Below are 15,924 nucleotides of genomic sequence, written 5' to 3' on the forward strand. Positions count from 1 at the left end.
GGGTAGGCTACAATAGGCCAATCAGTGGCCGCCGTGCCGAGTGGACCCAGTTGGACTCCACCCCCCACTAAGCGAATTAAAAAAAAATCTGCTTATATCCTAAAATAATAACAGCAGCCTTCTTAGGTCCAAATATTCTCCAAAGTACTGCGCTTTTAGACTCGAATTCCGCACTCCATCGCCCAGCCAACATACACAGGGGAAGAAAAAATAATTTACCTTCATAAAATCAGTCAACTATAATTCTCATTTCATGTATCCCGTTGTGTTATAATATACAATTTTTTTATTAAAACCGTCACAACACAACTATATTAAGGTCAGTGCCAAGTCTGGCTCTGCCATATTTAGGTGTTAAGTTCTCGGCCAAGCAGAGCCGAACTTGGCACTGACCTTTTTATAGTTGTGTTGTGACGGTTTTAATAAAGAAGTTGTATCAGTCAACTAGCCTGCCAAGGTTGTGCTACGAGTGAACGAACAAAGAAAGTTACGAGATTTGAGGTTCTCACGGCCATGAAATATTATGTTCTTCTACGATGTGATACCGTGTAGTCTGGCTGATGGCATCAACGTTTCAGGGGAACGTATTCAGGCCCGTAAATATTAAGTATGGTTCGAGTTTAACAGGATGCCTTTCTAACTTCCTCCTTGCCCTGAAACGGGATGGAAATACTAATTTCGCAGTTCCTCCGTCTTATTATGCATAGTTTTATAAAATAAATACGTTAATCACTCTAAAATATTTCTGGGAGATATGTTAAAGGCAACATGTCTCAACCAGGCATCAATATTGCGACATGTAGACCCACTGTTAGGGAACGTCTCGGTAAAGAAACCCGCGCAACAAATACGCAACCAACAATAGAGTAGACGCGTTTCTAGACACGCACGCAACAACAGAATCAGTTTTGCAAGAGATGTTTCCTATGTGGGTTCGCATATATCCAGTGCTAGACAACGGATGTGTTTCCTGTGCTGTGGTCCGACCCGAGACCATATAATGAGAAGCATACAATAATTGTCAGTTTGGAGTCACCCGTGTGGCGACGGGGTCGAATACCTCCACCGTGACCCTGCGAGTCGTAGGAGGCGACGAAAAGGGAAGTCTCAAATTAGAGACAGTAAAATATGGTCTGGAGTCCAAACGGACTCGGACCCGAGAAAGACTGCGCTGGCAAGGGCCAACAGCATATACAAAAGACAGACCCGCCCTTTCGTCAGAGAGGGCGCCCACAGAAAACAAGACCGTAACTGTCAAACAGTAATAAATATCTCGTCATGACCCCAGGAGGGTGCTCGACACCAAGACTTACTGACTGACTGGCCGTCAGTCGTAATGTGACTTTGACTTTTAATTGTCAGTTTCGGAATACTCGACAAGGCGAAGCCTCCCACAGAAAGTACTGAGAGGCTTAAACTTGGCGTCGGTGAAGCATACAACCGTTCATGTGACTAGACTGCAGTTATAGCGGAAGCTACTAGAAATAGGGCATAATCTGCTGTACTGGGCCTACACTGACAGAGGCCCTGTATATATTTTATATATATTTACTAACATATTTAACATGTAAAACGTAAATAACCTTTACATTATGACAAATGACTTACTATTGCAGACAAGCGGCCTCCGTAGTCTAGAGGTAACGTTCCCACCTCATGACTCGTAGTACGCGGGTTCAAATAGCCGGCGGAGGTCGTCGAATTTTTAAGGGCGGAAAAATTCAGGGAACAAGTCCTCCCGGAGGGACTTTAAGCCGTGGGTCCCGTGTCGTAGCTTTACGGCACGTAAAAGAACCTCATACCTCCAAAGGAGGTCACTGAGCCAAAATTGCGGACGTTTCCCGCCCAACAGCAGTCACTAATACCTCTGGTAGATGGGGGAAGCATTATAGATACCTCTCAGCTAGTAGAGCCGGTCTCGCTGGCTGGGCGGGACTTATGGTAAGCACCAATACCGGTAGGATATAGAGACTGGTAGAAATCATAGAGGGAAGCACAATGGACCAATACAGGTCTAAGTGCATGGGGAAACCCACCCTCTCCAATAACTAACTAACTACTATGGCAGACAATGACTCTGACAAAAGACAGACAGTCCTCTTGTCAGAGAGGGCGCCCCACAAAAACAAGACCGAAACTGCCAAACAGTAATAAATATCTGGTCATAAGCCTCAGACTGGGCTCGACACCAAGACTGACTGACTGACTGACTGGCTGACCGTCAGTCGCAATGTGACTCTGACTTGACTTGAACTGACGGTTCAAACGAGTATAATAATTCCACTGGGGTATCCAGCAGGAGGAAGATGGCTGTCAGACAGTGATTTGTGAACTGTTGTAACCAGTTGTATAAAGTTCCAATAAATTCCATCAACAAATGTAAAACCAGTCTCATTCGTCACGCAAACCCCGGATACGTGACAATACAGTCTGTGCGATTATATTTTCTACGTTTCGATCTCAACTTGCATCTTACACTGTACGAGACATGTATGTTTCCTGATTACGTCAACCTGCAGACAGACGTGCTTCTTACTTGCGTTATATTAAAACGCTTCGTCCCGTCATTCGTACTGATGGACTCAAGATCCACAAAACACTGTTAAATGCTTCTTCACTTAGCGAGAGGATGTCGGATATTCTGGGCGACCCGCTCATGAGGCCTTGGTTTTATGGTTTAGATGCCCCACCTTCACTGCTCCCTTCTCAAAGAATTCTCGACCTATTACAATTTCGTACAGATTGGAACAAATTTCTACATCTCCTGGGGCACAGTAGATAGACATACGTATCATTGCAGCGTATGTATGTACACACACAATACAACGCACGTACCGTACAACTGAAATCAATGAAGTTCTCAAAACGATTCGAAGAAAGCGACATTCGAAAGTTTTACACAACTAAATGGAACCGGGGAGGGTAAAAATCTGGTATACACTGCGGCGCAAAAGTCAGTTAACCTGAACATTCTCTAATATTAAGGGGAATGTTCAGATTTAAACTTGCCAGTGAATCTGCAGAGCGGTGTCATGGAGTTGTGAGTTGTGCACTGTATATGGAGGACCTCGTTTCGAACAATTTTTATTAAAATCAATGAGTAATAGAGAATTTCTGACGTATTTTAGTGTATATTTTACTGATTGATGATTTTTGGGACACCCGGTATATACGGTGTTCGCACATTACGGGCCTATGACTAGTTCCACCACAAAGTGTCACAAAAACGGTAAGCATGCATAGCGATGCGTGTAACTAACAGCAACTTACGGCGTAAAGTTGTTCTCATTGCAAACCGAGGAGAGATACACGTACAATTTCGGGAAAGCATTTGCAAAATTCGATCCTGTTAATTTCATTGTTGTTCCGCTGTGCTCTATACCATGATATCCGGAACATCGCCTAACACATGCTACCATAAATTAATGTTAATAAATAGAATAATTGCTATAAATCACAAGTTCACATCAAAAGTACATACTGAAAGCGCAACAGCAATGCATAAGCAGAGTACTCACTGGCTCTGGCAGACGGAGTAGCAGCTAATGGAAGACCTGGTTTTGGTGTGACTGTGCATGGCCTGCTGATTTTAGTGGGTGGTTTTAACCCTGAAGGTTTCGGTAGTCCAGACGAACTCATTTTATCGGTATTATCGCTTGTTTCGGACGTATTTCAGTTATAGGGTCGATAGAAATAATATCCATATATAAATTACGTAATTTATTACATATAAAGAAGCAGCAACAAAATAAAAACAGCCGACTCCGTCAGATAAAGAACGTCATCACGAATGGCAAAACATGGCGGCGATGCGAACACACAAACGAAACCTGAAACAAAAGAAAATATATTAGTTCTACACGTTGTTCTTATGTGCTGTGTGGACAAGGTAAGTACATGCAGGGGAAGAGGCATTCTTCCGTCCGATGTATCTTCGAAGAGGTTGGATGGATTTCCATGAAATGGGGTGCTACATGCCCTGCCATACTTGTTAATTTTCAGACGTTATTATGCCAGGAGAATTGAGAATAATACTATCCCCCCTCCCCCAGCAGGCCATGAATAGTAACATGGGTTCTTATATATATATTCTTAAATAAGAAAGTAATTAATTTTAACACCTGAGACACATTCATCATTAGGGTCTACTGAATGTTCACCGCATCTTACAAATATGAGGGAATTAATTTTAATGATTTCCAAGTTATGAAAAGGTGTTGAAAATGCGACCCCTTAACCCACTGAAGAAAGTTCACCTAATTAAGATGCTTATTTAAAATGTCAGTCCCTATCTCGTGAAAAAGAAGTCTGCATACATTAAAAAGACCAATTAATTCATGTACTTCTTTTGGCTTATTTTGAACTTCACCCATCGTCTGGTATGTAAAAGACAAAAAACCACGACGTTTCGGAGACTGGATCTGTCTCCGTCTTCAGGTGGATAGGGAAGGATAAACCTACTCAGTTGGGCCCCTTAGAAAGAGCTAGTCTCAATCACTGGTCCAGTGACCTTCCCTATCCACCTGAAGACGGAGACATCCAGTCTCCGAAACGTCGTGGTTTTTTGTCTTTTACATACCAGACGATGGGTGAAGTTCAAAATAAGCCAAAAGAAGTACAGTATACACCATCGTCAGAATCCTTTCAAGTCTACCCAATTAATTCATGTTGCCTACAGAAACAATTTCCGTTTATTCTGAGAATCACATCCTTAGTACAGTTCAGGTTCTGTAATATAACAGGACCCTCCCACGTAAAACCAACATTTTTATCGGATGGGCTCCACATCTTCATCAGATCTACGCTTCAAAACATTCCGTTTATATACCCACTTCATTCGCACCATATTTATTCTTACTAGATCACTCTCTGCTTCTTTCCTTTTCTCTCCCTTTATCAACTTCTTTAAAACATAAGTTCCCCAATCTTAAAATAAAAAACATTACAATTCATTATTTCCTGCTAATAATTTATTTACAATAAATTAAACCTTTCTTAAATATTACGTTACGTCATCCGACCTTCAATCATCATTTCCCATAAATCAGCATTCATCAGAACCAGTCCGTAACGCCATCCATATCTGCGAACCTATCAAATATATCGCCTCCCATTTACCCGTTAGAGCCCAGCGGTCACTACATGTACCACCTGCTTTTTTAACACATTGAAACGCAGCATTCTGCCCACAACGTGTTTCGTGTATATTTCAGAATAAACAGACTGCGTCCTTAAACAGTCGAAGTCAAAAGTCAAAGTTACTTTACGACTTGCGGTTTACCGCCAATCAGTTCGTCTTGGCGACAAGCACCTTGGGACTCACGACCAGATTTTTTTCAGCTGAACCCTTGCGGTAATAGTCCTTATGTAACATCCGCTAGGACAAGATGGGTTTATCGCTTATGAATATGCTTGGCCTTACGTCAAGTGTACAAGCCGCACATATAATATTAATAATTATTCCTTTTGCGCCATATACTAGTTCTCTGTCATTACAGGCTTTGCAGAGCAGATTATGCCTCGGTTATGCATCTTTCTTGCATCTTTTCTTGATATTTGAAGCGGAGATGTAATGTGTTTCCTGTGACGTACGGACTGAATTTGTATATATTATTTAGAAAAACCGACCGACCGACCAGTCTTTAAAGGGTTAATTAATACCGGAATCAAGTTAGTGGCTATATTTTTACCACAACTAGGCACACTACCGTTTTACAACTGGATATATTTTTCATTTTCCTTTTCTTCTTAGTGGCTAAATGATTCGTCTACGATTCGTTTTGAACTTCTTACTCCTCTTCCTCCCTCTCTCGAAGTTTTATGTTGCGACTGGGAGATATATCGGTCGATTTGCGTAAAATTGTGGCGAAGGCATAGAGCCATCTTACAAAAACCCCACCGTCACAGCGGGTAAGTCAGAAGTGCATGTACAACGCCTGGTTATTGCCCAACGACAGAAATATGTTGTAAACTTTTGACGTATAATATAACTGTACACAGGCTATGTTGGTGGAAAGCAACGTAAAAAATTGCAAACCTAGATTCTTCAGAGGCGAATATAGGCTTCTGTGGCAATTATTCCATATGCACTTCATATACATACGTAATACAGTCTTGTAAATGCAATAAATGTTAAAATAATTTTAAAATTGTGTATAGGTACTTTTTCTTGCTATTCCTCTTTGTTGTGTTAACTTGGTTGCTGTGCTGTCGTTGTCAGCGATGTGTAATGTCTTGGATGTTTCTTAGTTCCATGTGCTGTGGCGGCCACAGTCTGTGGACTATTGTAACAAGGATCACACTTGGGTTTTAAAAACTATTAGACGTTCACGTCCCATTCGAAATGAAATATTATGGCGAGGGCACACCAAGGAAACTGGCAACCGCAACGCAACCGCAATTTCCGAGAAATGTCTCTGATTCCAAGCAGGCAACTGGTTTCCAGATTTGCAGGTGCATACTGAGGAAACTTATTCTTGACTAGTTGCGCATATCATCTTAAGCGATCTCAAGTGGGTATGTTCGTCCTTCGTAATGCATGATTGTATTTTTTACTTTCGTGCAACTACCTTCTGCAACGGAAGATAGTAATACTGATCCTGTCATAATATGGCGGTAGTTGAGACCAGCTGAGACGGCGTGAGAAGAAAGGACGACGACCACAAGGAAAATATTGGGATGTTAATTAATTTGTTTTAATTAAGGTAAATTTATTTTAATCATGAAATATCGAGTTCACACGCGACAGGAAATGTTGACATACAGTGCAACAATTTTAGCAAGACAGAAGACACCTGATGATGGCCATATATATCCGAACCATTTACTGTGGAAGAAGGGTGACTATATAATAAGTTGCATTTAAGACGGAAATATATGTGAAATAAATGATATATTAATGCAACAGGATGCTCAAAATACAATATTATTCCACATGACTTCGTGCATAATTGTGAAGGGCGGAGCACTGATAACTAAATATTCTTCGAGTTCACATGATTATGCTTTAAACAGGCATTTTGATGTGCTAATAATATCTCGATTTGTAGAGTACAATATTAATTCTAAGTCTGAGACGTATAGATTACCGGATCATGGGAAATGCACTAGTTTCATCAGTCCGTGGTTCAGAAACCGCACGAGACAACAGTCAACAGAAAGCAACATAAGCGTGTAGTCCACGGACAAGTCAGCGTATCCTTACGCCATCTATGAGCCACTTGCTGCACTAAAATGACTTTCACGACCTGAGGCGCACACAGTGATTGCGTATAAAAAAAAAAGTATATCCTGTAATTGCTACAGCACCATCACACTACGGTGTGACCAGCACAGGGACATTCACCGATCCATGAACATTTACGGCTCTTGAACAACATGTAAGCTTACTTTATAAGCAGTCACGTTAGTGACTATAGATTTAGTGTTCAGAGGTCGCAAACACTTCCATTCATTCTACTGAAACGTTGTAATAAGTTTGGTTGACTGTGCGTGCACAGATACACAGCTCCCATATTTTCTGTGTCTTCAATTGTATTTGAGAAGTGTTGCTCCTGCATCTTACTGCAATTCTTTTAGCTTCAAAATTCACTACAGTGAAGGAAGATTTGATAAGGGACTGGCACAAACACATTTTAAAGCATTGTCTCGGAATTCTACTGTCACTACGGAAACAAACAATTCAATCGCGATATCATCATCATCATCATTGGCAAATCAGCCCTCTTTGGGCCACGCCCTTCCTTAGAAGATTCCGCCAGATTTATCTATTAAATTAGACCAGCCGGTTTACACATCTTTGGACTTCCCAACGGTATTTTTTTACACAGTCAGTTCGTCAGCCTTGCGTCCAACCCCCAGTCTGAGGGGTCATGCCTCTGCATTTATCGTCCCCCCCAGTGACAGGGTGGCCTAGTTATATCCCCGGGTACAAGGTTCCCTTTCGCAATGCTACAGTGGAGGTATTCTAACCCGCCTGCACACAGGGTTCAATCCGGACATACGGTTTCAAAATCGACTTGTTTGCCTTCCACAGTACAATAATGAATGAAACAATTCAATGTCTGCTTTTACACATACAAGGCCATAGGCAAACGCTCAATGCGGGGCTCAAGGACACTGGAAAATATGGTGGAGTGTGTGTGTATTAGACGCCTTACTATTTATTAGAAATACTGAAGTCAGGGAGTGGAAAGCACGTTGCTTTCGTTGCACTTAAAAGCCTCAGGGGCCCTCCATCCTCTCATGCTAGACACCTGCACGTCATGGCCCACTTCGCCTATGCCTTAATGACGCCCCTGTACATGGTCGCAGAATTTTTAAAAATATTAACGTAGTCTTCCGAACAATCCCAACGCACCATTTATTTCTGTCCAAATAAGGCATCCTGTTACGGCTAACAGAATTAGTAGCTGGTTGATAGAACGAATAGAGCATTCTGCGTCAACATCTACTGCCCCAAAGCTGGTAATCACAACCGTACATTCAAAATGGGAGTTTAATTTCAGCCGAAACAAACCGGAACTGAGATCAGTAACGTGACATGAAGGCCATACTGCCATTTCCTTCTCAGAGATGCGGAACCAGTTAAGTTGCGAAAATCGGGAACTGCAGACTGTGGTCGTTCGCAGGATACATTTATGAAATAGAGAAAGTAACATTCTTGACTAACTGAGCGACTACTAGCTACTGAATGACTCTTCTCCAAGGAATTCATGAAGGCGTTCATACGATTAACTCAGGATGCAGAGCCCTTCCCATGTGCTAGGTCATATTTGAGGAATATGTTGGCAGATGTATGACGCCTGATGCCAGTTACCAAGCTCATTGCTTACCCGTATAAGGTCTCTTACCAACATCAGAACTGTGTGTGGTAGTGTGCAACATTAACACGCACTGCGCTACATATAGGTCACACTGGCCAGTCCTAGTGGCGTAGTAGCGATAAGGATACAAAACATTCGCCTCGATACAGCAGTCTCACTTCCGTGTTGGTTAACCTAAAGCAATTACTTAACGGGCTGTCTTATAGCAGCAATTATTAAACTACTAGCATAAAGGCAGCTCAAATTTCAACGAGGAAATGTTAGAAAAAACTCTTAACCCAAAACAATTACTCAATGCCGTGTCTTATCGCCGCAATTATTAAATTACTTGCACAAAGACAGTTGACATTTCGACATGGAAATGTTACGAACAACTTCATCAGCAGTATCAACTTCAATAACCTGAAACGTTTTGGAAAGACAGTTACACTTGTACTAAGAAATTAGGCTTCAAAGTATAGCCACATACAGCTTCTATATAGATGAAATGCTTTACAGAAAGCATATTTCGTCAAAAGTACCTAGCCTCTCCTCCTTTTCAACGGACACAAAATGCCACAATGGTCATCATCCAGAGCCAGATCAATCCAAGCCATCCCATTCTATCCTATCTCTCTAAGGTCCTTTTTAATACTGCCCATCCACCTACGTCTTGGTCTTCGCAGTGGTTCTTTCCTTCTCGTTTTCCCACCAATATCCTTTATGCATTCCTCTTTGCCTCCATTCTTGTTACATGTCCCGGCCATCTCATCCTCCCTGATTTGATCATTCTAATTATACTTGGACAAGAGTACAAGTTACGAAGCTCCTCATTACGCAGTTTTTTCCAACCTCCTGTCATTTCATCCCCCTTCGGTTCAAATATTCTCCTCAATACCCTGTTCCCCTGTTCCTTAATGTCAGACACCAAGTTTCACACCCACCTCTAATACCTTGTACTGACGAAATCTCCAAAGCAAACAATTTCCATCTCTAGCTACTATTTCCACAAGTAATCCATCCACTGATCGATATTAATATACTTAAAGCACGACTTCACTGAATATGCCAGCTATCAACAATGGAAATTTGTCCTGGGAAATTCACTTCCGCCTAGCGATCATTCCCATATCATTAACTCCTAATACGTAGCTGAGCATTAATCCCAAGGGGCTCAAATGCAGCAAATTGGCGGAACCTTCCAAACAAAACAATTCCTGTCTCTAACTACAGTTTCCATAGATGGGCTCTTCGCTGATCCAACTCACGATTACACGTTATCCCAGCTTGCCTCGGGCTTTTGTATACAATATACACTGTATATACACACATTCTGAATCATGCATAAGTCTATACAATGACACGTAAAACACACTAAGCGATTAAAAATTTCGTTGAATATGAAAGCTTCCTTAAGCAATAAGGAAATGATGTGGTATTTCCAGCCTAATAAATAAGCTTCAAATATAAATTCATTTTTAAGGCAGTAGATGAGAAGCACCTGGAAAGCTTCGAAATGTGGTGTTGGAGAAGGATGGAGAAGATCAGTTGGACCGATTATGTTAGAAATGAAGAAGTGTTATTTAGAGTCAGTGAGCAGAGGAATATCCTACACGAAATAAGAAAACGCAAAGCTAATCTTACGCGGTAACTGCCTTCTAAAAGAGGTTACTGAAGGAAAGATAGAGGGGCGGATAGAAGTGACCAGAAGACGAAGAAGACTTAAGAAGATGCTGGATGACCTTGAGGACAGAAGAGGATATTTTCATTTGAAAGAGAAAGCTCTAGATCGAATCAAGTGGAGGAACTGTTTTGGAAGAGACTGTGGACCTGTCATCTTGACAGATTACACATGAATGAATGAATAAATTCATTTATTCTAACATCGTGAAAGTAATACTCATGGGATCAGACACTACTGGATCTGCATGTGTTACTGGGATTCTGAACCAACAAACCAATTTCCGTTACAGCCTGTATGGGCATCATTTAATGTCTTACACTTTTAAATTTCTTATTGACGTGGAAGCCACGTTCGTGTTACTTTAATGACGAGTCGTAATACTGTGTACAGCCGGTTGACAGTCTTTAAGAAACAACACAATTTCAGTTTGTGTTAAATATGGAACTTAATGGCCTTTGTGATCTTTGGGACTACAGTGTTCTTCATAATACCGAACGATGGAAGAAGTGTAAAAACCCAGTAATCACGAGTGTTACACACCACCGTCAGAACCTTTCAGAAGCTACTTAATTTTGAAATCTTGTTTGACTCATATAGGGAGGCGGCCTGCTCGGCTTCCCAACGCGGCGGCCCGGGTTCGATCCCGGGGTCTGGTCAAGTGGGATTTGTGGTGAACAAAGTGGCGCTGGGGAGGGTTTTCTCCGAGTACTTCGGTTTCCCCTGCCAATCTTCATTCCACCAAATTCTCCATCATCATAATCCCCCTGGGGGGGAGGCTACAATAGGCGAATCAGTGGTCGCCGTGCCCAGTGGACCCAGTTGGACTCCACCCTCCACTAAGCGAATTTAAAAACAAAAAAAAACAAAAAAAACTTCAGCTTTACTGCTTCCTGTAGTCCCGGCAGAGAATGCCGTGAAAGTTCCTTAAACAACGTATGACAGCTTCCTTTCATATCCATCCCAAGTAATCAATACCAACCTTCCATTTCCCATTCGACGCAACATGAGCCTAACTTCTGCTGGAGATTAGGTAGTTTTTTTAATTTCTTGGGGTGGGGTGAGACTGAGTTCACTTTGTACGTCGGCCACCAATTAGTCTATTGTACCAGGCCCGAATCATAGATGAGTGTGGAGCAGTTGGTGGAATGAGAATTGGCAGGGGAAACCGAAGTACTCGGAGAAAAACCTGGCCCAATGTCACTTCATCCGCCACAAATTACACATGACCTAACCTGGGCTCGAACCAGGGCCACCGCAGTGGGAAGCCGGCGACTAACCGCCTGAGCTATGGCACGGCCTGGAGATTAGGTAGCTAATTGATTTAAAAACTTGTCCAACTACACTGAAGCTCAGTGTCGGTCCACTGCTTTCATTTATTAGTTTCAGAGCAAGTACTGTATAAGCCCGAATATAAGGTGAACCTGTTTTTCAAATGAGAAAATCAGGGGAGTGGGAAACTTCTTTTTAACAAAACCGAATGTGTCATTCAGTTCCGAGGCTGTAAGCAAAAGAAGTACAATTATACTATTAAAAATAATAAATTTAAAATTAATATCGTGAATATAGTTCTTGGTATTTTCACAAATATCATCACAATTAGAAATTAGAATTCCTCGTAATCATCCTCTTTATATTTATTAAGGACAGGAAAATAAGGTGACCCCTCTTTTTCAAGAAGCGCTCTCTGAAACAAGAAACCTCGCCTTATATTAGGGCTAATACGGTATTCGGCTTCGATCTGTGGACGGGGGAGGGGATACTAAGCGGAAAGGCAACAGAACACATCAGCGGGCCATACATACACAGTTCTGCCTGCGAAACTGAATCGTAGCGAAATACGGGGTTCAAGCGTGCTGTAATCAAAGCAGCCGTCGGCATTAACGTATGAGTCACAAGTCATGACCACCTACTCGTATTTAATACGCTACAGCTAAAACCTTGCCTTGGGGAGCGAAAACCGTCGACAAGTTTGCGAACTTGATCTTGACCGCAGTCTTCTGCCTTGATCAAAATTTTCAACCTGTTTTCTTGTCGAGGAGGAAGTTAGGTACGCATTCGTGTGCGAAAACAACTGTTATTTGTTGCGTCATAGTCTATATTGACAATATGCCACTAATGAATATGTGCCTTTTCGACAAATAACAAAAAGCCTCACCACAGTTCTAACCAGTTCTACACACACATGCGTGCGTGTGTGGACAACGAAAGTAAAAAACTGCTCTGGAACAAGTTCAAATCGATCCGGAATGATGCAGCATCTCAATATGCGAAGTTATCTCCGCCGATAACAATCGTGAAGGTCCAAAACCGTCCGGGAAACTCTGCGTGCATGGCTGTCTACACTGGAAGGCGGAAGTGAATCTCTTCCTCTGAGGAATGAAAGTGTGGGAAGGCAGGAAATCGGATACTCTCTGATGTATTCCAGTCCACATGTCATTGTGCCTCATTACCGTATTAGGTAACGTACTATCCGATTACGTATGTCTCTTGCCCCCACGCCCAGAACGGCTCTGGGTCCCCATCCAGCCTCCTACCCAATGAGTATCTGGGGCTCTCTCTCCTGAGGGTAGAGCGATCGTGGTGTGAAGCTGCCCACTCACCCCCAAATAGTGCCGAGGCAAAGAATAGTGGAGCTATACCTTCACTCTCCCATACGTCTTTATGGCGTGGTGCTTAATTAATTAAAATCAGGGACAACTTTTTACTATCTGAATAAGCAGCGGCAATGAGAACATTTTATGTTTTTTTTCACTAGACGTGCAAGTTTCAGCTCTCACAAGTATGAACCACATTATTAACGAAACAAACCTGATCTCGTCTCTTCAGTAACGGACAGCGGAAGAACTTTTCCCCGAAAACAAAGGCAACTTAAGCACGAAGTTTATCACTCCCGCACAGAAAGCATTTGTCTTCCCGTGTTTTCAAGGAACTATACTTGAGAGCTGAAGTAGTCACAACTTGTGAGAAATCAGCCCCGGGGTTGCATGCACGGGCTTCCACGTACAAGTGTCATCCGCTCCCACACATCCAACTTGCACGCACAAACCTGCAAAGTACGTATATTAACCCGAGATTGTAATTTATGCCCGTACTTTCGTCAGCACATATTAAAAATAATACATATGCAAAAAATCGAAAAGTTACTAAATGAAGCTACTACAGAAGCAACGTATGAAACATACATTCATGTTTTAAATACTATCACATTTTATAAAGGCAAAATGAGTAAACAACCCCTTTTTTTTAAATTCGCTTAGAGAGGGATGGAGTCCAACTGGGTCCACTCGGCACGGCGGCCACTGATTGGCCTATTGCAGACTGCCCCGGGTGATTATGATGATGGAAAATTTGGTGGAATGAAGATTGGCAGGGGAAACCGAAGTACTCGGAGAAAACCCGCCCCAGCGCCACTTTGTCCACCACAAATCACACTTGACCAGACCTGGCATCGAACCCGGGCCGCCGCGGTGGGAAGCCAGCGACTAACCGCTTGAGCTATGACGCGGTCAAACAAAAACTTTCTGACTGCTACTCAGTATTTTTACTTACGATGAACTACAAGAGAGGACTGAGTAAGCTATATCAGGTCAAAAGAAATAAAAAACAAACTCCGTGGCCTGTAGTCCGCAAGTGAACTATACCGACCGAGTTACCGCCGCTTGTCGGCGAAGTTAGTGCCAACTTTAGCGGATAGAGGGTGTCCCGTAGTCAGCGCAACGAATCCCCACGGCCGTTAATCTCGGTTTCCTAGACCGAAGCCTCTATTTCCTTGAAATAGCTCCTCAATTATCCTCACGAGAAGGTCAGGCCAACACACAATGAAAATACTGTCACGATTTTGGGGGATGTGCGTGACTTATATGCGGCTTTTGAACTGGATGATTGGATTTACTGACACTTTATGCACACAACTTGGAACCACAAGTAATACAGCGCTACCGCTAATCTTCGCACTTCACACTTCACACTTCACTACTTCAAACACTTTTACCCTCAGTCTATTACAGTCCCCGCTACCCGTTTTCTGGCAAAGGATTTTAACACAGGAACTAAAACAGTCTCCTGTAACTTCAAATCACACGTGAGGTCTTCTTTTCACAGCATAATTCCTTTCTCGCCATTATTCTGCAACTGACAACTCAATTTAATTCTTCTGCTTATGTCCTGGCAGGCTGGCGTCACGAAACTCGACTCAATTCTATACTACTGCAGCCAGCTTCGGAACTCTCCTTCATAACCACTTTGCACGAACCACGCAGAAAACACATCCTCTCTATTGTTGGGAAGGCGTGTTTACATCGCCTCTGCATAGATACGGAAGTTACTCGATTGTTGCTTGCGTATTCGTTGCTGCGGGAATGTGTTTACCGAGTCGTTGCCTAGCAATGAACGTCTATTCTTACTTCGCTATTCCCGCTTTAGGGCGTCATGTCACGGTGTTCTTGTTCGGAGTATTACTGACATGACACAGAGCAAGTGCTGGTTTCGTTATACTCTGGGAAGATGGCTCGTAGGTTATTTAAAGACGCTCTATCAACTACAGCGGTCTTGTAGCATCGAAAACTAAGAGAAGGTACCCGTTTGGTGAGCTTGAACAGATTCGACGGGAAGCGATTATGGCCTACATACTGCACGACATTCAACTGGGAAGGCACGCAGACCACGAAAACCCTAATTATTGCGACACGGCCGAGATTACAAAAGTGCATTTCTTGTAATGACCCAGAAGCGTCACCGCTTCAGACTACTTGCTCGGTGAACCTGAAAATAGCTTCATTCGAAACAAAATGCCATCCAACTAACCTCAACTGAAAACCATAAAAGAATTCAATCCTTCAGACTAACTTACTTAATTATGGAGCTCAGCCATTCTCGAGAAGCCACATCTGCAGCTACTCAAAAATTTCCCAGTATTTTATGGAGCCCGAAGGTTTATTACCGTACTCACAAGAGCCCTCCACTGGTCCCTATCCAGAGCCAGATCAATCCAATCCATACCATCCCCTCTTATCTCTCTAAGATCCATTCTAATTTTGTCCACCGACCTACACCTTGGTCTTCCCAGGGGTCTCTTTCTTTCTGGTTTTCCCACCAGTATCATATATGCATTCCTCTTCCCCCCATTCGTGGTACATACCCTGCCCACCTCATCCTCCTTGACTTGATCATTCTAATTATATTTGGAGAAGAGTACAAGTTATGAAGCTCCTCATGCAGTTTGATCCAACCTCCTGTCGCTTCATCCCTCTTCGGTCCAAAGACTGTTTACAATACCCTGTTCCCAGATACCCTCAGTCTATGTTCCTTAATGTCAGAGACCAAGTTTCACACCCACCTCTAATACTTTGTACTGACGAAATCCTTAAAGTAAACAATTCCCATCTCTAGCTACTATTTCCACAAGTAATCCATCCATTGGGGTATTTTGACTAGGGC

General features: G+C 42.5%; 1 protein-coding gene across 9 annotated transcripts in view; it reads right to left on the bottom strand.

The window, feature by feature from the left end:
* LOC111866616 (CAP-Gly domain-containing linker protein 2) overlaps nt 1-15,924 on the bottom strand; it is a 133,898-nt gene that overhangs the window by 89,984 nt on the left and 27,990 nt on the right. For all 9 annotated transcript variants that reach the window (XM_023855746.2, XM_023855745.2, XM_023855740.2 and 6 more), the window contains one exon: nt 3,519-3,830. In XM_023855746.2, the coding sequence (XP_023711514.1) occupies nt 3,519-3,639 (121 nt within the window). In that variant the 5' untranslated portion in view covers nt 3,640-3,830. The remainder of the gene's footprint in view (nt 1-3,518; nt 3,831-15,924) is intronic.

The sequence above is a fragment of the Cryptotermes secundus genome, unplaced genomic scaffold (assembly GCF_002891405.2).
Source record: "Cryptotermes secundus unplaced genomic scaffold, Csec_1.0 scaffold885, whole genome shotgun sequence".
Lineage (NCBI taxonomy): Eukaryota > Metazoa > Arthropoda > Insecta > Blattodea > Kalotermitidae > Cryptotermes > Cryptotermes secundus.